The 19862-nt window shown below is 49.4% G+C and overlaps 1 protein-coding gene across 4 annotated transcripts in view; it reads right to left on the bottom strand.

Annotated features, from left to right (window-relative positions):
* PAX5 (paired box 5) overlaps nt 1-19515 on the bottom strand; it is a 239306-nt gene extending 219791 nt beyond the window's left edge. Inside the window, exons 1-2 of one of the 4 annotated variants that reach the window (XM_074953572.1) lie at nt 19418-19515; nt 2039-2204 (exon numbers count right to left, since the gene is read on the bottom strand). In XM_074953572.1, coding sequence (XP_074809673.1) covers nt 2039-2204; nt 19418-19463 — 212 coding nt within the window. In that variant the 5' untranslated portion in view covers nt 19464-19515. Of the gene's footprint in view, nt 1-2038; nt 2205-9904; nt 10249-19417 lie in introns of those variants that run through there. The other 3 variants (XM_074953568.1, XM_074953569.1, XM_074953571.1) reach the window with 3 other exon arrangements.
* Between the last annotated feature and the right edge of the window lie 347 nt (nt 19516-19862).

The raw sequence follows: 19862 nt of genomic DNA, 5'->3' as shown, positions 1-19862 counted from the left end.
GACAGGGCAGCTGCAATCTGCTAGATTTTATGCAAATTAGATCCTGCCCTTGAGCTCCAGGCAGGTTGCCAATTCTCCCCTTAGATGGGCACAGGGCAGTCGCCCCCGCTGTAATGCTCCATGAGCAATCAGCTACAGTCGGCCTCCTTCTGCCGCCATCCAGACCATCGCCCCAAAGGCTCACATTTATTTCTTTGAACGTTTTGTGTTTTTTCCAACATTTGACCAAAAACAAGCGGATTCAAAAACTTTCAGTTCCAGAATTTGGAATCAAACGGTTTTATGTGGTGCATTCGTATTTTTCCCCCCACAGGCGGCAGCTCCAATTACAGTGACATTTTACCCACCATAATTATTAGTTATGAAAATAATGAGCTATGAAATTCCAATTTATTGTTGACAACTTAAATGACAAAACTCCAGAGCTGCTCTCTGAGCTCCATAATGCAAATATATCTAATGACAAATCTATTCAAATCTGAAACAGTAAAGTGGTTGGACTTTTCCCCTGTAGTTGCCTCTTTATTAGCTTTGCACTGATACTAATAGAAATGGTTTGTAAATCGGCTAGAGTAGTAGGGTGTCACAGATAGGACCAGCACTCAGAAAAGATTCAAAGATCAAACAGAATGGAGCAGCCTGTGGTAGGCAGGAAAGTCCCATATAAAGCACAAGAAAAGTCTCTCTCAGAAAGAGAAAAAATATCAGCGCTTACATGCCCTTTCACTTCCATCAGTGTAAAATCCAGGGTAACTTCGCTGAGTTCCAATGGAATTACACTGGAGTAAAACTGGTGTGTGAGAGAAGAACCAGGTCTCCTGGATTTCTGGGACCTTCTGTGCATACATTCTGACTGGCCCCTGTGGCATGATAGCAGCAATGTGAATAAGACTGCAGAGAAGATTCTCCAGTAGAGACAATGGGTCTCATGGAATAACGGTGAACACTTAGCTTTGCCAGATTCATTTCGAGTACTGCATTTGTCCATGTGGGACTGCTGCTGCAGTTATTTCAGGGGGAAGAGTCTATGTACACTGCTCGACAAATGTTTGCTCTAACAATCTTTATAACTACAGTCTGACCAATAAAACAGATCAATTAAAATTGAGGGGGGAAAGTGAAGGTCAAAATGTGACTAATACCAGTGGAATGCAAACAATGAAGTTAATTCAATTGTTAATGCTCAGTAAACATTTAAAACACTTCTCTGAGTTTTAAAGAGAAAATAGAAGGTAATAGAAAAGTGTGGCAGGTAAAAGTTCCCAAGATACATGCGTTCTAGTGCATTTAAAACCAGGGATATCTGATATTCAGATTTATGCACAAGGAGTTAAAATGCAGTGATGACTTTCCTGAATCTAAATCAAGTTCAAAACCAAATTCGGACATGATAGACACCTTTTTTTTTAATTTACTATTGTTATACCACGTTGAGCATCTCCAATCAGAACAGATGGCTACTCTCAAAGTACCGAAATTAAGAGAGTTAATGATTAGTTATGGTACTGTGTGTTCTAATTAGGAATATATCTTATTACAAGAATAAAACAAGGCTTAAAATGAAATTATTGTGACAAATTTCCAAAGAGGCCATGTAAATGAGTGTGCTGACTGACAACTGCTCTTGGTAGCTTTCGGTAGTGAAATTATGTGCTAAAAATAGAATGTTCTTTAGAAAACAAAAGGGGCAGCTTTCACCGTCAGATTCATAACTTCTGGTTTTTCCATTTTACTGCAAATGACTCACAGATTTGTCCATTTTTCAGTACACACAGGTGCAGGAAACTTAGACCACATGGGCCATCTCTCCCCTTCATTTCTTTAGTTATTTGCAAGAACTTTTTGGTGAAGTAAATAAACAAACAAATCAATCAATCACTTTCACTTCCCAGGTCAGACATCTTAAATTGTGACTGACTGATCCTATACTGTCTCCTGTCATTCCCTGGTCATTTCTATCAGTCTCCATTTGACTTGTTTCTTGTTTCATAATCTTTGATCCAGTGTTTGATATTTTCCTTTGCAGAAACAAAGTTACCTGCCAAGAATTTTGCTGACACAACCATGGCTGACCCGGAGCTGCCTGGAGATGTCACACGGCCTGACACCTTGGTGGGCAAGTTCCACAATCCTTTGGCGGACAACATCAGGGAGTGGACGACCATTCACAAAAACACCCCCTAACTGATTCACTCCTCCATGTCCTGAAACACATTGGAGAAAAAAAAACAAGCAGAAAACAACATCTTTGTGATAGTTGGAAGACACTTCTCTACTGCAATCTTGCTAAACCACAGATTCCGCCTTCACTATGATCAGCCTCACTCCTCAACAAGAGTTTAAGCATTTTCAAATTACTGATCATCCCTTACTGCCAAGGCAGGAAGAATTTTAAAAGTTGAAACCTAATTCTGTTCTCACAGCAATTTCACACCAATGTAACCCCCTGGCTTCAATGGAGTTCCTCCTGATTTAAGTGACATTGAAATCAGGACCCTAGTTTGTAAAACAGCCTTTCAAATTACATTTTTAGGCCCAGACCAGCAGTACTCAGGCAATATCTCCCCTTGAAACCAGTGGGAGATGTTGCCTGAGTAAGAACTGCTTGAGTAAGCCCTATAGCTGCATGGTTAAAAGGTGAATTTTAGTCTCCCTACAAATATAAGGCTGTGTTCAAATAAGACTTGGACCATTTTCCTTATAAATTTAGTTTCATTCAGTCAGAAAAGGGTTGCACTGAATGTAATGATCATTTACTTTTCCCCCCAAAATGATTGCTTAATACTTAATTTAATCAAAAGGGGGAAAATATGGAATGGCTTTTGCTGTTATAATTTACAGCGGCCTCTGCAGACATTATGGTCCCACAAATGAAATGTGAATGCTTAGCCCACACCTATATATTATTCTTTTTCTAGCAGATTTGCACTGTCCACCTTTAGCAAGGTGAATCATATATCTGATGTGAAATGGGACCCAGCTAGATACGTAGCAGCTAAATTGTGTAAAACCAAGGAACATGTAATAATCCCATGTAGCAAGCGACAAAATATAATTAATTCTCAAGTTGTTAATCATCCAAATATAACAGAGAGCTGGTGAAACTGAAAACAAATAATAGCAAGAGACAGCTCTGTTGCCAAAACTGGAACAAAAAAGTAGTAAGAAAAATCTCTGTTTACAGGGAACTTGGACTGTACAGAATAAGCTGACAGGTCAAATGCCCCAGTGCTTAAAAAAAAACAATCGTATAAACTATTTTTATTTAAATCCTGTCATTTCCCCATTGATAAACTACTGTCAAACTTTGTAAACACCTTCTAAAACTGTCAGCACACATCAGGAATCCACATAAAATATTTGATTACTCAAGCCAGTTTAAGCCTACACAGAGCAGCCCCTCACTGAAGTTCCTTGCCCATTTCAGAAGTGAACGTTTTTTTCAGCACACCAGATCTGAGTGGAAGCTTCAGGTTCCAAGTGTTTCTGCTCCAAAAATAAGTTTATTCAGAGCATATCAAGAGAAGTCTGAGAATAACCTTGTGCTGCATTTTCCAGAGTAAACCATCCCAGCACTGTAGGGTTACAGAGCCTATCTGTTTGGATTCTGAAATTCTTTTAAGGCCAGAAAAATAATGTCCTTGTTGCTTTTAATAGCAAAAAACAGGTACAGCTCCACTTAACTGAAACAAACTGGCCTCTGGTTCCTCAGCAATTTCAATTATATTAAATTATTAACATCCTATTTAATTTTTAAAAAACGGCAGAGCTCCTTAGCTTTTCATCTAGAAAAGCAATTCAAAGTAGAAGAAAGAAAGAAAGAAAGAAAGAAAGAAAGAAAGAAAGAAAGAAAGAAAGAAAGAAAGAAAGAAAGAAAGAAAGAAAGAATCTTGATACTGAAAGCTAAGACTTTGTTTGGGCAAGGGTTTTAATTTTGTAATTATTCCCTCCAAATATTACAAGTTCGGTGTTTTGTAGGCATCCAGCTCTCCAAGAGTCAAAGGTTCCTTCATGCCCTAGAACAATTTGTCCCCTGGATGGAAAATTAAACAAAGGGCCCCTCTGTTGTGCGGTTCTTTTTGCTCCAAGTTCGCGACCAGCCGGGCTGGCTTGCTCGCCCAGCAGCAGCCGCGGAAGCTGTGGGTCACCGGCGGAGTGGGAGTGCTCTCCCCCACTTCAGCAGGGCCAGGGGGGTCAGCTACCTACATGCCCTGACAGCTCTCCTCGACGAAAGTGACACCCTGATCGACTTGAACTTCCCCATCCACTTCGATGGCAGGTAGTAAGGCCACGCGGTCAGCCACCCACATTTCCCCCAAACAGCCAAAAATCAACACCTGCAGGAGTGTCCCGGGGTTCGTTTCAAGTGTAAAGGTGATCATTAAAATACAGGCGGGGGAACGTGGTGCGTTGATATTTGTTGTCAATAAATATTGGATGTGACTTAAAATAAGTCATTCTCGAAAGGGAGTTATAGTCCTCCCACGGGGGGAGGGGGGGCGACAAAAACCTGCCTAACAAAGATCTCTCGGGGGGGAATAGCCCCAAATTGTTGCTGTATCACACAGCCCCCAGTTTGGCTATGGGAGATTCAAACGCTTTAGAGTCACACCAAAAAGGTCCCGCACTCCCCACCAACCCGGACTTTCCCTCCAAGAGGACAGAATTATTGCAGCTGCTAAATAATAAAGATGTCGCGATAAATCATCAAGCACTAGTCGGTGGCTTTATTTAAAAATATATATATAACACTGGCCACCCCTGGGGCGAGCTTCTACGGGCAGCAGCTTTGTGCTGAGGAAGAGATTCCTGAACCTGGGTAGGGTTGGATCCTTCTGGGTGCCTAACAAAGGGAAGCTGCGCTATGCTAATGACCAGGCAAATTAGCCCAGAGTTTGAAAATCTTTGTATTCTCCGTACAGCTCTAACATGCTGCTGGGGGGCAAATGAACACCCCAACCCCACCAGAAATAAAACCACGTTGGTCCTGAGGCGAAGTCTTAATAGCCAGGGAGCTCGCCATCCCCACTTGCCTTTCCAGGCGATGGAGACCAGGGCTCAGCAGTGATATTCACCAGCCCAGGCTCTGAGATGATCCTCTTCAGCTAGGGCCACTGTGCAGAGCAAATTGCTCAGCCGGGGTGGACTGTGCTCCCTGCAATGGTGTGCTGGAGCAGGAGAGGTTAAATTACGTTCAAATCGTCTGCAGCCGGGTAAAAGAGCATCCCAGAGCCTTTTACGGGCAGCTAACGGGCCTTCGGATTTGCACCATTCATCTTCTGGCTGGAGAAATGTATGGGATGGGAAAGGAATAACTAGTTCAAATGAAAGGAGAACGATCCATCCGTGGGGATGCCTTCTCCTCTTCCACTGCATTTGTCCCCATTATCACCTGCTCCTCTGGCTAGCAGATGGAAGTTCTCACTGAAGGAAGGCAAAAAAAAAAAAATGCTTTTAAAAATCAGATCTTCTTTCCTGCTGCCAATCACCCTGCCGAACCACCAGAGCAGATTTCAGGCCACCCCGAGTCTAGCAGGCCCAGCTCTGGGAGTTTTGCTGGGCAACAGAGGTAACTAGTCCCTCCCTGTGAAAAATACACGTTATTAAATGACTAGATCTGCTGTGTGTTCCGGGGGGCTACGCAAGAAAACTGCGCTCTGCCAGGCGACCGCTGGCACTATAAAATGACAAAGCATCTCAGTCTGGGGCAAGTTTGTAGCACTCTTTACTACTGTGCCTATTGCTGAGAAATGTTAAAGCAATTTTAACTATGAAGAATATATATACTACGCATTTATGGATTGTGTGTATTGTTCTGTGAATATAATATCATATCATATCATATCATATAATATAATATAGACACACAATCCATACATGTATGCAGATATACATATGTATGTACCTATGTATTGTGTAGTCTTCATTGAGAAGTATTCAAGTATACAATACATATAGACCTATATGTATGAATATATACTAGACATGTAGGGAGTGTGTGTGTATTGTTGTGTCTATGTGTTATATATGGTATATTACATATACACACAACTGTGTGCATACACTCCCTACATGTCTAGTATATATTCATACATACATATGTGTGTAATATAGGAATATATGCATATCCGCGAGGGAAAGAAGGAGACAGATTATAGAGCTGTGGCTCTATGAATGCACACACATTCCAGCAGCAGCTTAAGCATTAAATCCAGCATCGCTGCTCCATCGACTGGCTGTCAGGGAAAGGGTTGCTGATTCTCAACAGAGCCACCCCATTTGCTAACAAGGGGTATTAAAGAAAGTTGTTGGTTTTTTCCCCTTTAAATTACTAGAAGTGTCCTGGAGAAAACTAACCGCCGGGGTGTTCTCTGTAAATACTCCCTCGCCCCTAGAAATGGCTGGGAACTCTTTTACAGAAGGTAAAGCTAAGTGTCAGCACCTCAAGGAACCAAGCACCTTTGCAGTATTTTCCCACTCGGTCTCAAGATTAGAAAACGCCGGGAGAGCCAGGCAAACCGACGGACAGAGAGGCGCCCTTCTAAATGAATTCTCATTGTCTTTATCAACGTGTCCGGGGTTTATTCGGAAAGTCCGTCTCTTAACTGTCCGTCTGGCGGTCCCTCCTGTTCGAGCCCAGCCCAGTTCCAAGGGGGTGCTCGCGGGCTCGGGGTGCCGCTCAGGTGGGTTTCAGCGGCAAGGGTCGCCCCAGGGCGAGGGGAAGCAGCTGACTCCGCACATTCTTATTTTGTATGTTTCCTCCCCCCAGCTGAAATGCGCGCGGTATTTCCCCTCCCCTGGCACGGCGACCAGATCGCCCCTCCGCCTGCCGCGGAGCCCGGCGTCCGGCAGGAAAGGAAGGAGCTGTCGGCTTATTCGGGTTTGGTTTGGGGCTAATCTGAGCGCAGGAGAGATCTGGACAGGAAAACCAGAGGCAGCTTTATTGTGCGCACATCCACGCCCGTGCCAACTGGGAACCTCTGCGGGGAAAGTGCCCTGCGCCTTTGCGCGTCACCTCTCAGCCTTTCCCCTCGCCCCCGTGGGAAGCAAAGAGCCGGGAAAGTTGAACGCCCAAAACTTTTAGACAGAGGAAATCCGCAGGGATTGGGGGCGGCGGGGGGTCGTTAACAAGCTATGGGAAGCGATGGAGGTGGGGGACTTGTTCTTCACCCCGTGCTGGTTACTGTTGTTAAGCCGCGGAAGAATCGCCACTCGCTCCAACAGCCCAACCACCGACCAGACTTTCGGGGTGAGCCCCAGGTCCAGCCAACCTACTGCGTGGGTAGGTAGTTAAACTAAGGAACATGCCATCCAGATCCCACCTATTCACGGCTTTACCATGTATCAAACAAATATAAACACTGGGGCATGCTGCCAGACCGATAGGCAGGTACGTGTTGGTCCCCACCTGTAAAAAATTGACTTTCCTAGTAGCAAGAGCATAGCACAATGCAACGACCCTTAGTTCTTCCTTATCTTGGCGTCTATGCACACACTGCATCGATGCTGGATCCAGGGGCTCATTGCCTGCGGGTTTCAAGCTTTCCCTTCCAAAGAGAATGAAGAAACTATGTGGGATTGTTATTCCTGGGCCAGAAAAAACCGCAGGCATTGTAAGCACTCCGCTCTTTGCTCAGCGTTTGTTCTCCCGCTGTGTGACGGCTTTGCTACATACTTCCTTAGGAAATGATTCCTCTGGCTAGGGAATTCCGCTCTTTGGTGGGCATCTATCTGCTCTCGGCTCCAAATCAGGTTCTAGGTTGGGAGTATTTCTGATGGGGCTGGCGTTAGCTGTCTTCGCCCGCTGAGGATGCTAAAGACTAAATCAACATTTGTGACAAAACAGCGTCTGGGGCTGTTGTGCAGGAAGAAGTCTGATCCCTTTCCTCGTAGTCACATCAATATATATTATCGTTTCAAACGTTTTAACTAGGTAAAATGTGTCTCATGAGGGAGAACAGAATGGCTGTTAATGGTCAGCTGAAAATTCAGCCAGAAATTTTTTCTTTTGGAGTCAGTTGCACTAAATCTTTCCAGAAACAGATTGACTGCAATAGCAAAAAGCATCATAATCAAACTGGGGTTTTGCCCCTCCATTTCTTTTCCTCCCCTTACGTTCCTGCAGAAGATATTGATTTATCATTATTTAGGTTAATGGAGGAAGCAGCTAAGTCCCTTGGTGGCTTTTCCACATATGGTTGCCCGTCAAATTAGCAGAAAGACAACTCCGGGAGAAATCTTGTTTTTTCACTATTAATCATATTTCAAACTGTCCTTCTAAATGAAAAGCTCGATTTGCACATATGTTAAAATATTTTGATTTGTAAATTAAAAAATCAAAGTCAATTTTTCCATTTGCAGCTTTCCTTTTTTTAGAAGCAGGTTATTTTGAAAATGTTTTAAATGTCTCGTTCAATTTAGCTAAAAAATAACCTTCGTTTTTTAAATCAAAAATGTTGCGTTTTTCTTTGTAGTTCATCTTCTACACTTCCCTGTAAGTTTACAGTCTGTCCTTCTGTAGTCATCTACCGTGTGTCCTATTCTAAATTTATATTATTATAAGATAGATAGATAGATAGATAGATAGATAGATAGATAGATAGATAGATAGATAGATAGATAGATAGATAGATAGATAGTGTCTATCTACATATCACGTTCTTTTATTTTGAAAACAAATCTGTCTTGGCTAAAAGGCTGGAGTGCATAAGGGAAATGTGATTAGTTCTACTTTATATTTCCTTGAAATCTCTAGATCTAATCCAGCGTTTAACTCACCGTGAGAGATGTCATTTCACATAACACTGTGTTAATGGATAAATCTTCTCCCAGCCTCTCACAACAAACCTCAAGCAAACACATTGCCCATATTCTGCTAACTTACACAGCTAGTTCTAACATTTGGACTCTGTTGTACGTTCCCCCTTCCTTAGACTTTGGTCTTGCAAAAATTAATTCAATGTTTTTAGAAGAAAATTATTTTAGACTCAGTTTATCATTGATAACTGCTGGGTATTTTTAGGCTAAATCGATATTTTACATTTAGCAAAAATGCTGCAGACCAAACTTTTCTGTATCTTTCAAACACAATGTTTTCTTTGAGAGAGAGACAGAGAGAGAGAGAGAGAGAGAGAGAGAGAGAGAGAGAGATTTGATTTAGAAATATTTGTACATCAATTCATTCTTCTAGAGAGTAAATGATACTCACTAAAATAGGCTGTTTCTAATATTTCCAACCCCTATTTTTGCTAGTAAAAATTTGTCTTAAAAATTATCTGTACATAAATAATTAAGAAATGGTAAACGTCGACTAAGGGAAACCTCAACTTTTTAAGCCAGCCTAAAAGGGACGGGGCGGAAAGAGACTTACAAAAAGGAACAGGTCTGTCTGGTGGAACTATTTAAGGGGGGTTGATTGTACTGCTTACTTTGGGCATTTGAATCTCACTGTGAGATGGCAAAGATCTAACCATGCGATCCTCTCTGTAGTCCTCACCCAGTGGTTTTAATACCTGACCGAGGTAAATCAAGGTTTAAAATTTGCCTTCTGGTTCTCTCTGTGCACTCTGTCTCTGGCTTTCACAACACAACGATTAGCAAGGGCTGGTCGGAGTGGCATGTACATGGGGATCTAGGTGACACACATTCTCTAGAAACACCGCAGAAGTTTATCTCGCGAATTCAAGGGGGAAGGAGCGAGCCAGCGGCGGCGGCTGTTGTTTTCTTTTCCATCCTCCCTGCAAAGCGCAGGTCAAGTGCGGCTGGTCCTCGCTCGTGGTGCCCAGAGGCAGCCACACCGACCCCCCTTGAATAACCGCTCGGGAGGGACGCTGTGTGATCGGGCCAGGCAGGGTGGCCGGATCGGCGCTAAATGTCAGAGAAGTGGAACTAGCCGCCTACTTACTATGCATTGCTGCAAACGGGTCGTGCTTACAGTGTATTTCCATCGGAGCGGTCCCCAGCAGCGGTCCGGTCCGGTCTGAAACTCCCCGGCGCTCAGCCCCGCTCCGTCAGCCCAAACTGCGGGGACGGACCGCCCAGACCTCTAGCTCCACGCCGGCCACAAACCACCCCACAAAGCTCCTTCCCAGCGCGGCAATGTCCGGTCACTCCGGGCGGCGGGACGGGACCTGGGGAGGAGTTCGGGACGGTCCGGTTCCCGGTCCCGCCCGGTCCCTGCAGGTCTCCCGCCGGCTCTGGGGCTCCCAGCAGCGGGGCGGCTCAGGGCGCCATGGCGAAGGTCAGGCGAGCCCCAGCGGGCACAGCTCCTCAGGCGGGTCCGGAGCAATCCAGGGGCCGGAGAGGCGCGGAGCGGGGACGCCGCGATCCGGGGCCGGGCGGCGGCGGGGCGAGCTGGGGGCCGGAGCGGGACCTGTCGGGGAGGCGGCGGGGGCTCCCCGCCCCGGGGAAGCTGGAGGGCGCTGGGCGAGGCGGGCCGGGGGCTCCGACCATGCCGGGCGGGCTGCTCGGCTCCCTCACGCCCGCCGCTCCGCCCCGGCAGGCTCCGGCGCCCGGCGCTGCGCTCCCATCCCGCTGCCCGTCTCGGCTGCCCCGCGGCTACTGCGCGCCCATGGCGGAGCGAGGCGCCTGGCCGGAGCCGCCTTCAGGACCCCGCTGCATGTGGACAGCGGCGCGGGGCTCAGCCTCTGGGAGCGGGCGGGGGCGGGGGCCGTCACTCACCCGCCCGCGGGCCAATCGGAAAAGTAAAGTTGCCGGCCGCCCCGCATTGGCTGCCGGGCGGGGCCGGCTGCGATTAGCCAGCTCCCGACCAATGGGAGAGCGGGGGGCGGGGCCGGTTCATTGACAAACCGGAGGGAGTCTGGCGGGAGCGGGGGGAGGGGAAGCCGGCCAGCTACAACCTCGGGCTGCTTCTCCCAGGGGCTCCCCCCCCACCCCCCGGCTGGGGCAGCGTGGGGTCCACCCAGCTGGGGGAGGGGGAGGCAGTGTTACCGCCGGGAATAGGGGGCACGGGGGAGGCTGGGGCCGCTTGTGGAGGCGGCCTGGGGCCGCAGGGGGAGTATCGGACACACGGCTCAGGATCGGGCCCCCGACCCACTCTGCAGCTGCAAAAGGCGCCCTGGCGTGGCTTGGTCAGCCCCGTTCGTCCCGGTGCCGTTCGGAAACCACCCCGAAACGCGGCCCGGCCGGGGCCCGCCAGCAGCTGCCGCGGGAACGGACCCCGAGCGAGCTCCCCAGCCACGCCAAGGCAGCCCAGGGCCAAACTGCGATCGGGGGCGGGTTTTTTTTCCCTCTCCAACTTTTTCGTTTCCAGTAAAAGTGAAAATCTTCCCCTCCCCCCCCCCCAGGTATTTTCACTCCCAAGTTCATGAGAGGGCGGGGAGGGGGGGAACCACTATAGCAATTGTTTAAAAAAAAAGTCACTTTCACTGAATCACAGAAGGATGCTCCCTTTTACAGAGGGAACCGCGAAATGAGAGGAGCCGCGCGATAACGATCATTGAATATACTGAGGAGCTCGCCGCCCTCCCTGGCTTGAGGGGGCACCATCTGACACACCTCACAAAAGAGACTTGATACCGTCTGTTTTGCTGCTGGTTATTATTCTGCCTTCATGAAATCTATAGTTATTACCGGATCTAGTTTCATATGCTTGGCAGAATTAAGGAACTGGGCCCTTTGTTCCATTGCTTTCCTCCTGTGATAACTTCGTGCAGCAAGTAATCCATAATATATCTATCCATAATGTATCCATAATATATCCATCCATAATATATCCATAATATAGCTATCCATAATGTATCCATAATATATCTATCCATAATGTATCCATAATATATCCATCCATAATATATCTATCCATAATGTATCCATAATATATCTATCCATAATGTATCAATCCATAATATATCCATAATATATCTATCCATAATGTATCCATAATATATCAATCCATAATGTATCCATAATATATCCATAATATATCTATCCATAATATATCCACAATATATCTATCCATAATGTATCCATAATATATCAATCCATAATGTATCCGTAATATATCTATCCATAATATATCAATCCATAATATATCCATAATATATCTATCCATAATGTATCCATAATATATTTTGTAGGTGCAAACATATACACCCAGCCGACATCGCTGTGCATGTGAGAGTGACTGTATTTATACAAACTGTATAAACACAGTCACACACGTATATAGTTCTGTGCATACTTACATGATATATAGAGACTCATATTTATAGCACATGTAATTTATATTCTATATAACTTGTATATCATACATACTGTAAGCTATGACTGTGTATCATATAATTCTACACAGGGATGGATATATATATATATATATATATATATATATATATATGTTTCAAACAGGGAAAGCATTCTTTCTGCATATATCTATGTGTGTGAGACTATTATATGTATGTTCACACACAGAGTGGTTTCTATTATATTATATTTATTAGCATGCATATAATTATGCACATTATATTCCAGTGTATAATTGTATGCATGTTAATATAATATAAATCACTGTGTGTGTGAACATACATAGAATAGTCACACACACACATAGATACATGCAGGGAGAATGCTTTCCCTGTCTGAAGTGACTAGCTCAAGCAAAGCACTCCTAAATTGTGTACTCTCCATTGTGGGTGTGACGGCTGGAAAGCGCGTTAGCCTGTTTCGTTGGCTTGCTTTCCACACTGATCATAGGGGATCTAAAGCTGACATGGAATCAGGCGTCGCTGAAGCCGGGAGGTGGTTTAAACCAGTGTGGCCCAGGCCCAAAGAAGGGATCACTGACTCGTGTATCTGAGGCAGGAACACGCTCCGGTCCGGAGTATTTCCCGGGGCTCTGTCCCAGGCTCTGACCGGCAGAGGAGCGCCCACTGGCCTGCCCCTGTCCGCGCTCTCTGTGGTGGGGGGCAGAGAAGAATAGCCCTGCTGGGGGGGGGGGGGCTGATCTGAGAGCCCTGGGTGAAGCGATGCGCGCCGATGACCCAAAGTGACTGTCAGCTCCCTCTGCGGAGCGGCCACCGACGCCCAGGGGCTACTGGCCTCAGTATGCGCAGCCTCCCCCAGCCCCCGGCCAGTCGGCCCTTAGCCTCCCTCCCTCGCACGGCCGCGGAACCTGGGGCCTGTTTGTGGCCGGGCAGCTGCCGTGCACGTTGCTCTCTGTTCTCTGAACGCTGAGCCAGGGGGTCCGCAGCCCTCTCCCCGTGCTCGGCCCGGAGCCGAGCCTTCCCCGCGGCCGGCAGTGCCCGGCCGCTCAGGAGCACGGGAGCCAGGCAGGTATTTAGCGGGGAGTCTGCGCCTCCTTTGAAATAGGGCTGGTGGACGCTATTGCGCTGCGTTTCCCAGGCCCCGCTGCCCAGAGGAGAGTCTGGAGAGACATAAACTGGCGCAGAAAACAGGGCCAAGCCCTTCGCTCCGGAGCTGCCATTGGCCTCCATGGGAGAAAGGCCTGTATAGTCTCACCCCCAGCCTCGACAAGGGAGGTAGGGGTCCCGCTCCTTAACCCAGGCAGCCCATTCCTGAGGCATAGGGCAGAGACCAAGGAGAAATGGGGCATTTCTGGAAAGGAGAGAATGTGCCCCGAGGCTACTACAGAGAGGCCAGGCAGGCCTTTCCCCCCAGGGTCTCGCGCTTCTTTGTGGTTTTCATGGTGTGAAGCCGCGCTCCTCTGGTCTCTTGTGCACAGGTGTCTCCAGACCCGTGTGATCGCTGGCACCCAGGCCAGGGCCCTGTGCACCCAGCGCTAACACGCCTGTTGCACCGGGGCGTGTTCCCTGGAAGCCTGGTTCAAAAGCCGGCTTGCTGCTCTCCTCTGTCCAAGAGACCCTTGGAACTAGGCTGACCGGACAGCAAGTGTGAAAAATCGGGACAGGGAACGGGAGGTAATAGGAGCCTATATAAGAAAAAGCCCCAAATATCGGGACTGTCCCTATAAAATCGGGACATCTGGTCACCCTGCTTGGAACAGTTTGGGAAAACCCTATTGGACAGATCTACGCTTTGCTGAAGTGACTTGGGCTGAGCCGGATCACACAGACAGCGTCCACACGGCGCCTGGTCTGCCTAGTGCAAGAGCTAGTTTGAGCCAGAGCAGTGGGAGCCATTTGCCAAAGGAAAGCTGCAGCCCAGGGCAGGTCACTGCCATGGGTGGTGCTGGGGAACTAGCTTTTATTCGGCGCAATACGCTCGCTGGCATTTGTTATGACTAGTTTCGATTTTTTTTTCTTTTTGCACTAAACGCCTCGTTTCTCGTCCTGACTCGCCACTACCCCTCTCTCCCCACCTTCTTTTTTTCCGTCGGCCTCGCTGTCTTTCCAAGGGGCTGCGGGCTCGGCGCTGTACAGTTTAACGCCTAAAGCCGCTCGGATTTGCCGGCCCTTTCCAAACAGCCCTTTCCTCTCGCTGGGTTGTCCGAGGCTCGGGCAGCACCTTCCTCTAACCTCACTGCCGAGCCCTGCTCGCAGACAGGAGCTCTTCCCACCCACCGCTGCAGCCTTATGAAATTAACAGTAGGGGGAGTTCCTGCCTGGCAAACTCCGACCCTCTACCCGGAGCACAAGCAAGTGTCTTCTCCAAAAACCAAGCCTCCTCTCCTCCTGCGAGCCTGGTGTCCCGCAGTGTGCAGCTCCCAGGCTGTTCTGAACTCCCGTGTAAAATACAACCGGGCACACGCCTTTCCCCAGGCTTCGGCCGTAACATGGGGCGCCGTGGCTAGGGGTAAATCCGCCTCCGACACCCCCGCCCAAACAGGGGTCGGTGAAGTTTGGGAAGGACGGGCTGGCCGCGGGGCGTTCACACGCTTAAAGAGAAAGGCGTCCCGCTATACAGTGCACGGAACCAGCCAGCATTAAGTGTATTCTCTCCTCTTCCTTCGGGAAGTGCTAATCGGTATGGCCAAGAGTCCGTGCGCTCTCCGAAACGCAAGGATTTCCAAGCTCCAGGCATTCAGGGACCCGTGCAATTAGCTTATCCATCGGATCTCTAACGAGCTGATTACAGCGGAGTGTCTGTCATTGCTTCTCTAATAAAAACGACTTTGGAGCCTGTCCCGCAGCTAGCAAACACCTTCGTGGGTGTGCAAGTCTCCAGCTACAGAAACTGCCAAGCTTTGAGCTTGTCCCACTTGCATTCAGCAGCAGGCAGAGCAAAGCAACGACGACCTTACAACTTAGTTGGAGTTAAGGTCAGCTTTGTGCAGCGGCTTTCCCGCTCCTGCCCCGGGGTTGCTGTTTAATTCTGCGCACCAGGCACCAGACTCGCAGGGGTCGGTGTTTTTTGGGGGGCTAGAGAAGGGATTGTAGGGTCAGGACGGGGGGGATTCCAATTCTGATCATTTCCACTTTGCGCCCGGAGAGCGCTTGGGAATCAAACCGCACTAACAAAAATCTCCGCAAAAGCCTTCCGCCGTCGGTTTCAATCGGGAAGGGAAATTGCGCCTTCCGAGAGATTTCGCTGGGGGAAAAAATCGCATTGGTAACACCAAGTTGGACCATGCGGGACCCCTAGAAGTCCCGAACAGCTGCAGGATCTCTGTGGCTAGCGGCGAGCAGCCGGCCCCGGGGCGCTCGGGTTTAATGAGCTGTAGCCAGCTTGTGCCAGGCACCAAGGCTTTGCGGGGTTTAGAGAGAGCCTCAAAAGGAGGCGGGTGACACTTGTCTAAAACACACGATAAATTCGACTGCATCCAGCCCACCTCTCTGTAGCCGGCAGGGATTGGCTCTAAAATTGGCACAAAGGCGATTTTTGCCAAGGACAAATACATTGGCGGAGGATTTCCCTTGAACTTTCCATCACCCCCCTGTCCCTTTCCCCCAACTTCTAGAGACACCGTCCGGGGAGAACCCTAGCGGGCTTTATCGGCAGCATCCTCCCCGTATTGCGCCGTCAGCTTTTTTGGTAATGATTTTGATAATTATCATACTAATAATGAATAATGCATCTATTTGTTCCTAGCCCCTCTGAGTTTACTGCATCCCGACCAAACGATGCTAACATGCACATTCCGTGGGACTGGCTCTGAACTGGAAAATATACACAAATATCAAATCCGGTGTATAGTGATTTCCCACATCACGCGCTAAGCTGTGGTCCGCAGCCACACGAAGTTATCAGTACATCATTGCACCAGGAATGTTTAGGGTTAAGAACTATCTGTTTTAGAGGTTTGCCTGTAGCAAGGGATTTACCATTTAGAGCCGCCTTGTTAGTTCTTATTTTAAGCCCCCACTCCGCTGATGTGCTCTAGTGAGGTAGAGGGTTTATTGCAGACAAGAGTCTCCCCTCTCCTGCCCCCCCCCTTGAACCCGTGTAAGATAGATAATGCAGTTGCCATTCTTGTGGCGGGCCTCGAGGTCACCCAGCTCCCACCCCCTTCTTTTTAAGAGCTAGAAACAATCTCAAATAAAGCAGTGATGGGCGATGATGTAAAGAAACCCACCCAGGACGGGAGTGGAAGCGTGGGTCCCACGTGTGTTGCACCGGGGAGTGAGATCAGAGTTGAAAGTAAACAAGTCTATAGATTATTTCACGGGTCACAGAGGGGGAAAGCGCCTCCCTTAACAGACTCTCTGGATTCAGTGGCATGAGAGGCACCAGGAGACTAGATGTCCATCAACCCTCCTTTAACCCCCTGCACGAAAACCAGGGGGTAAGATCCCGCCCCCCTCCAGCCTGTGCAGAGCCTGCAGCCCGACAGTTGCAGGTATCCCTGGACAGTTTGAGGGGCGAGGCTTTGAGTTGATCCGTGTTACTACGCGCTGGGTATCCAGAGTGCGCGCCTCTCTTCCCCAACCCCCAGCTCCGTTCCCGTGTAGACACGGGAGAATGTCAGAGCATACCAGAGGATCTGGGGATCTTCTCTGTTACCAGCCACGGGAATGCCTTTTTTTGCGGGAGAGGATGGAGCTTGGATTGGATGTTTAAAAACAAATATCTGCAAGGCAGGCTCTCTTGGTTGGGGAAACGGGCACTAAGATGAAGTAAATGAACTCCTGCTCGGGAGGGTGGAAGGTGGAATTTACACAGTCATTTAGATCAGCTCCGTTTCCAGAGCAGGGGTAGCGTCAGTTTGAAAGCTCTGGTGACGAAGGCATTTTGTTTCACACTAAATTGAGGGCCAGAATTTCCCCCCAAAGCCTCCAAAATAAACTAATCGCCTAATTAAGGTACCGATTTCTGAGGCGTTGGGGAGAGGGGGGTGAAAGCTTCCGCTGCTCTGCTACCCCTCCCATTTGTAGAAACACTTGCTCTCTGAGGCATCGGAAGGCATTATGGGCACAAGAAGGCACCCGCTCGCTCTTAAAGGAGGGAGACCCGATAGCGAATGGCAGAAACCGGTTTAAGGAAAGCCAGTTGAGTGAGGCTGGAAGCCATAAGCCATACAAAATGAAGCTGAACGTTACTTCCGCTGCCCCATTTAACCCCATTTAACCTTTCTGTTTCGAGTCTCGGGCTGCAGCGTCGGTACAGACTGGAGTCAAACCAGTGGCGAGAGCCGGCCCGGAAGTCGAGTCACCTTGCTCCCACCATCACTCCCCCGATCTTTGCACCAGGCCGCCGGTCAGCACCGTGTGTGATGTCGGCCACGTACAAAGCCAACCAAGGCTGAGTTTTCTTTCCAAACCAGGGGCGACACAACAGCGATTTGGCTGGAGGTGTCATCGGAACCGAGACGCGCCATCAAGCAGGGAGCGTACAGCGCCGATTTCCGTGCAGAGTGAACACGGGGCACAAAGTTTAGGACTATAACTACAGACCGGGCCTAGGGAAAAGCCCCACCCCCCGCAAAGCGTGCCAGGAGAAGCCGGGGGGGGGCATACTGGAGAGGGGAGAGGAGAGTCCATAGACACTTTTTAAAGCTATCTAGAGGTGTCCAGATGATTCTGGGGGTCCCGGTCCCCTCCCGCTGATCTCCCCGGGGGTCTGGGCTCTCCCCACCGGGCTGTACCGGCGCCAGGCCTGTGGCCTGGCTACTAGCCGGCTACCCAGTCCCGTCTGGCCCAGTTGTCCTTGCCCGGGACGCGGGCCTGTCCCACCGCCCCCGCCGGTTGAATACAAAGATGGAGCGACGGACTGGGGCACACACAGGCAACGCTCAATTCGGATCGTGCCGGGTCAGGCTCCTGCCCAGGTTGGGAGAGCCGCCACTGCAGGGCAGGTCCCGGAGGGGCAAGGCCCGGCCCCGGCCAGGGGCAGCTTCTCCGGGCGGCTTAGGACCGCTCCCGCCCCCCACAGGGCTCCCCCTCCTCCAGGGCCTATCCCAGCCCCTCCCCGGGCCCGCGGCTAAGAGCAAAGAAACGCGTTATCGATTAACCGATGATTCAGGCGATTTAACTAATAAACGGGCCCATCGATCGCTGCAAAAATTGCATTATTTATAGCGAGCTTGGCAGGCCCCAGGAACACCCAGGGCTCCCCACTGCAGGGCGGCTCCCTGCGTCCCGCCGGCCATTCCCAGCGCCGGCTCGGCCTCCCTCCCCGACGCCCCGATTTCTAGCCCCTTTGCAAAGCGTAACAGCCCCCCTGCCGCACCCCCCCGCAGGAGCAGCGTCCGCTGCAGCCCGGGACTGCCGTGCCCAGCACCGCGCAGCGTGCTCCGGGCTGCCCGCAAAGGAAGCAGAGCTCGCCCGGCTGCTCGTGGGGGCGATGCGCTGGGGGGGTTGGAGGATTTCCCCTCCTGGGTCAGGGAGTCCCGAGCCTGGAGCTGACACAGCGGGGTCCGCGCTCTGTCTAGCCTTCCGTTCAAGTCGCATCCAGGCCCCCTCCCCGGGACAGTCCCAAACGCCCCTACGCATCCAGCCAGGAAGGGAGCGGTGGGACCCAAGCAATGCTCCTTATCGTGCTTGTGACTGTCCACCGAGCCTCCCCTCCAAAGCTCTGGCCGATTGCCGATTGCCCCCCTCCCCACCCCAAAAAAAAAGCAGCGTCGGCTGGCTGAAACCCTGCACGAACCGCGGATGGTTTTCGTTCGCCTGCCAGCCTTGTCCCCCGCACCTAGCGCCCCCGAACTCCGTGTTGACTTTTGCTTTGGAAAGGGTTGATCCAGAGATAATCCCTCTGGAGATCCAAAAGATACATCACCGGGCAAACACAATGCCGTCACTCCGCTCCCTGAGCAGCTCTCTACCTCAGTGCGGGACCGGGCAGCCCCTGTTCTGGTGAAACGTTTGTTCCCATCTTTGCTAAGCAGCACGTCTCCGGGCTCGTAACCCCCGCCGGTACCACCAAACACGATCCAGCGCCTATAGCTGTATACCACCGTGTGCATATATATAAGTGCGGTGGGCACATATCAATATCATACTGTGTCTGTGCCCGTAGACAAATGTATGGACCCCCACCTATAGATTCCTTCGTATACTATAATATTTATTTACAACTACTTTAAAAACCAGGAGCAGAGTCCTACCTGTTCGGCCAGTCCTGGAAGTCATGTAGTTTTTCTCTAATTCCATTCTGATTTTTCAGGACTTGGTGAAATGGACAGAGAAAAAAGTTTCCACTGTTTTTTTTTTTTTTTTTTTTTTTGAGGGTCTGCTTGCAGGTTGGAATAATTCAACTCTTCCGCTCCCCGTCGAGCTTTTGCAGCTGATCACTGAGCTGAAACTAAACGTTTTAGGTGGAAAAAAAGCCTCCGAAGGAACCGTGAAATGATTAAGGAACTAAAGAGCTTCTCGCCATGTGAGATCATGTCCTGTTCTCTAAAACATCACAAGATGTCCCCAGACGCAGCCAAAAACCAAGAAACTCTGACATCTGTTGTAGCAGGAATCAAAGTTTGTTTGCAACCAACTGCCTTAAAGTGTGACTTTAGCTGTTTACAGAGCAGCGTGCGAAAGGCGGAGGCAGAGAGA

This window comes from Natator depressus, chromosome 5 (assembly GCF_965152275.1).
Source record: "Natator depressus isolate rNatDep1 chromosome 5, rNatDep2.hap1, whole genome shotgun sequence".
In the NCBI taxonomy this organism is placed as follows: Eukaryota; Metazoa; Chordata; order Testudines; family Cheloniidae; genus Natator; species Natator depressus.
This window is presented reverse-complemented; position numbering and strand designations above follow the sequence as displayed.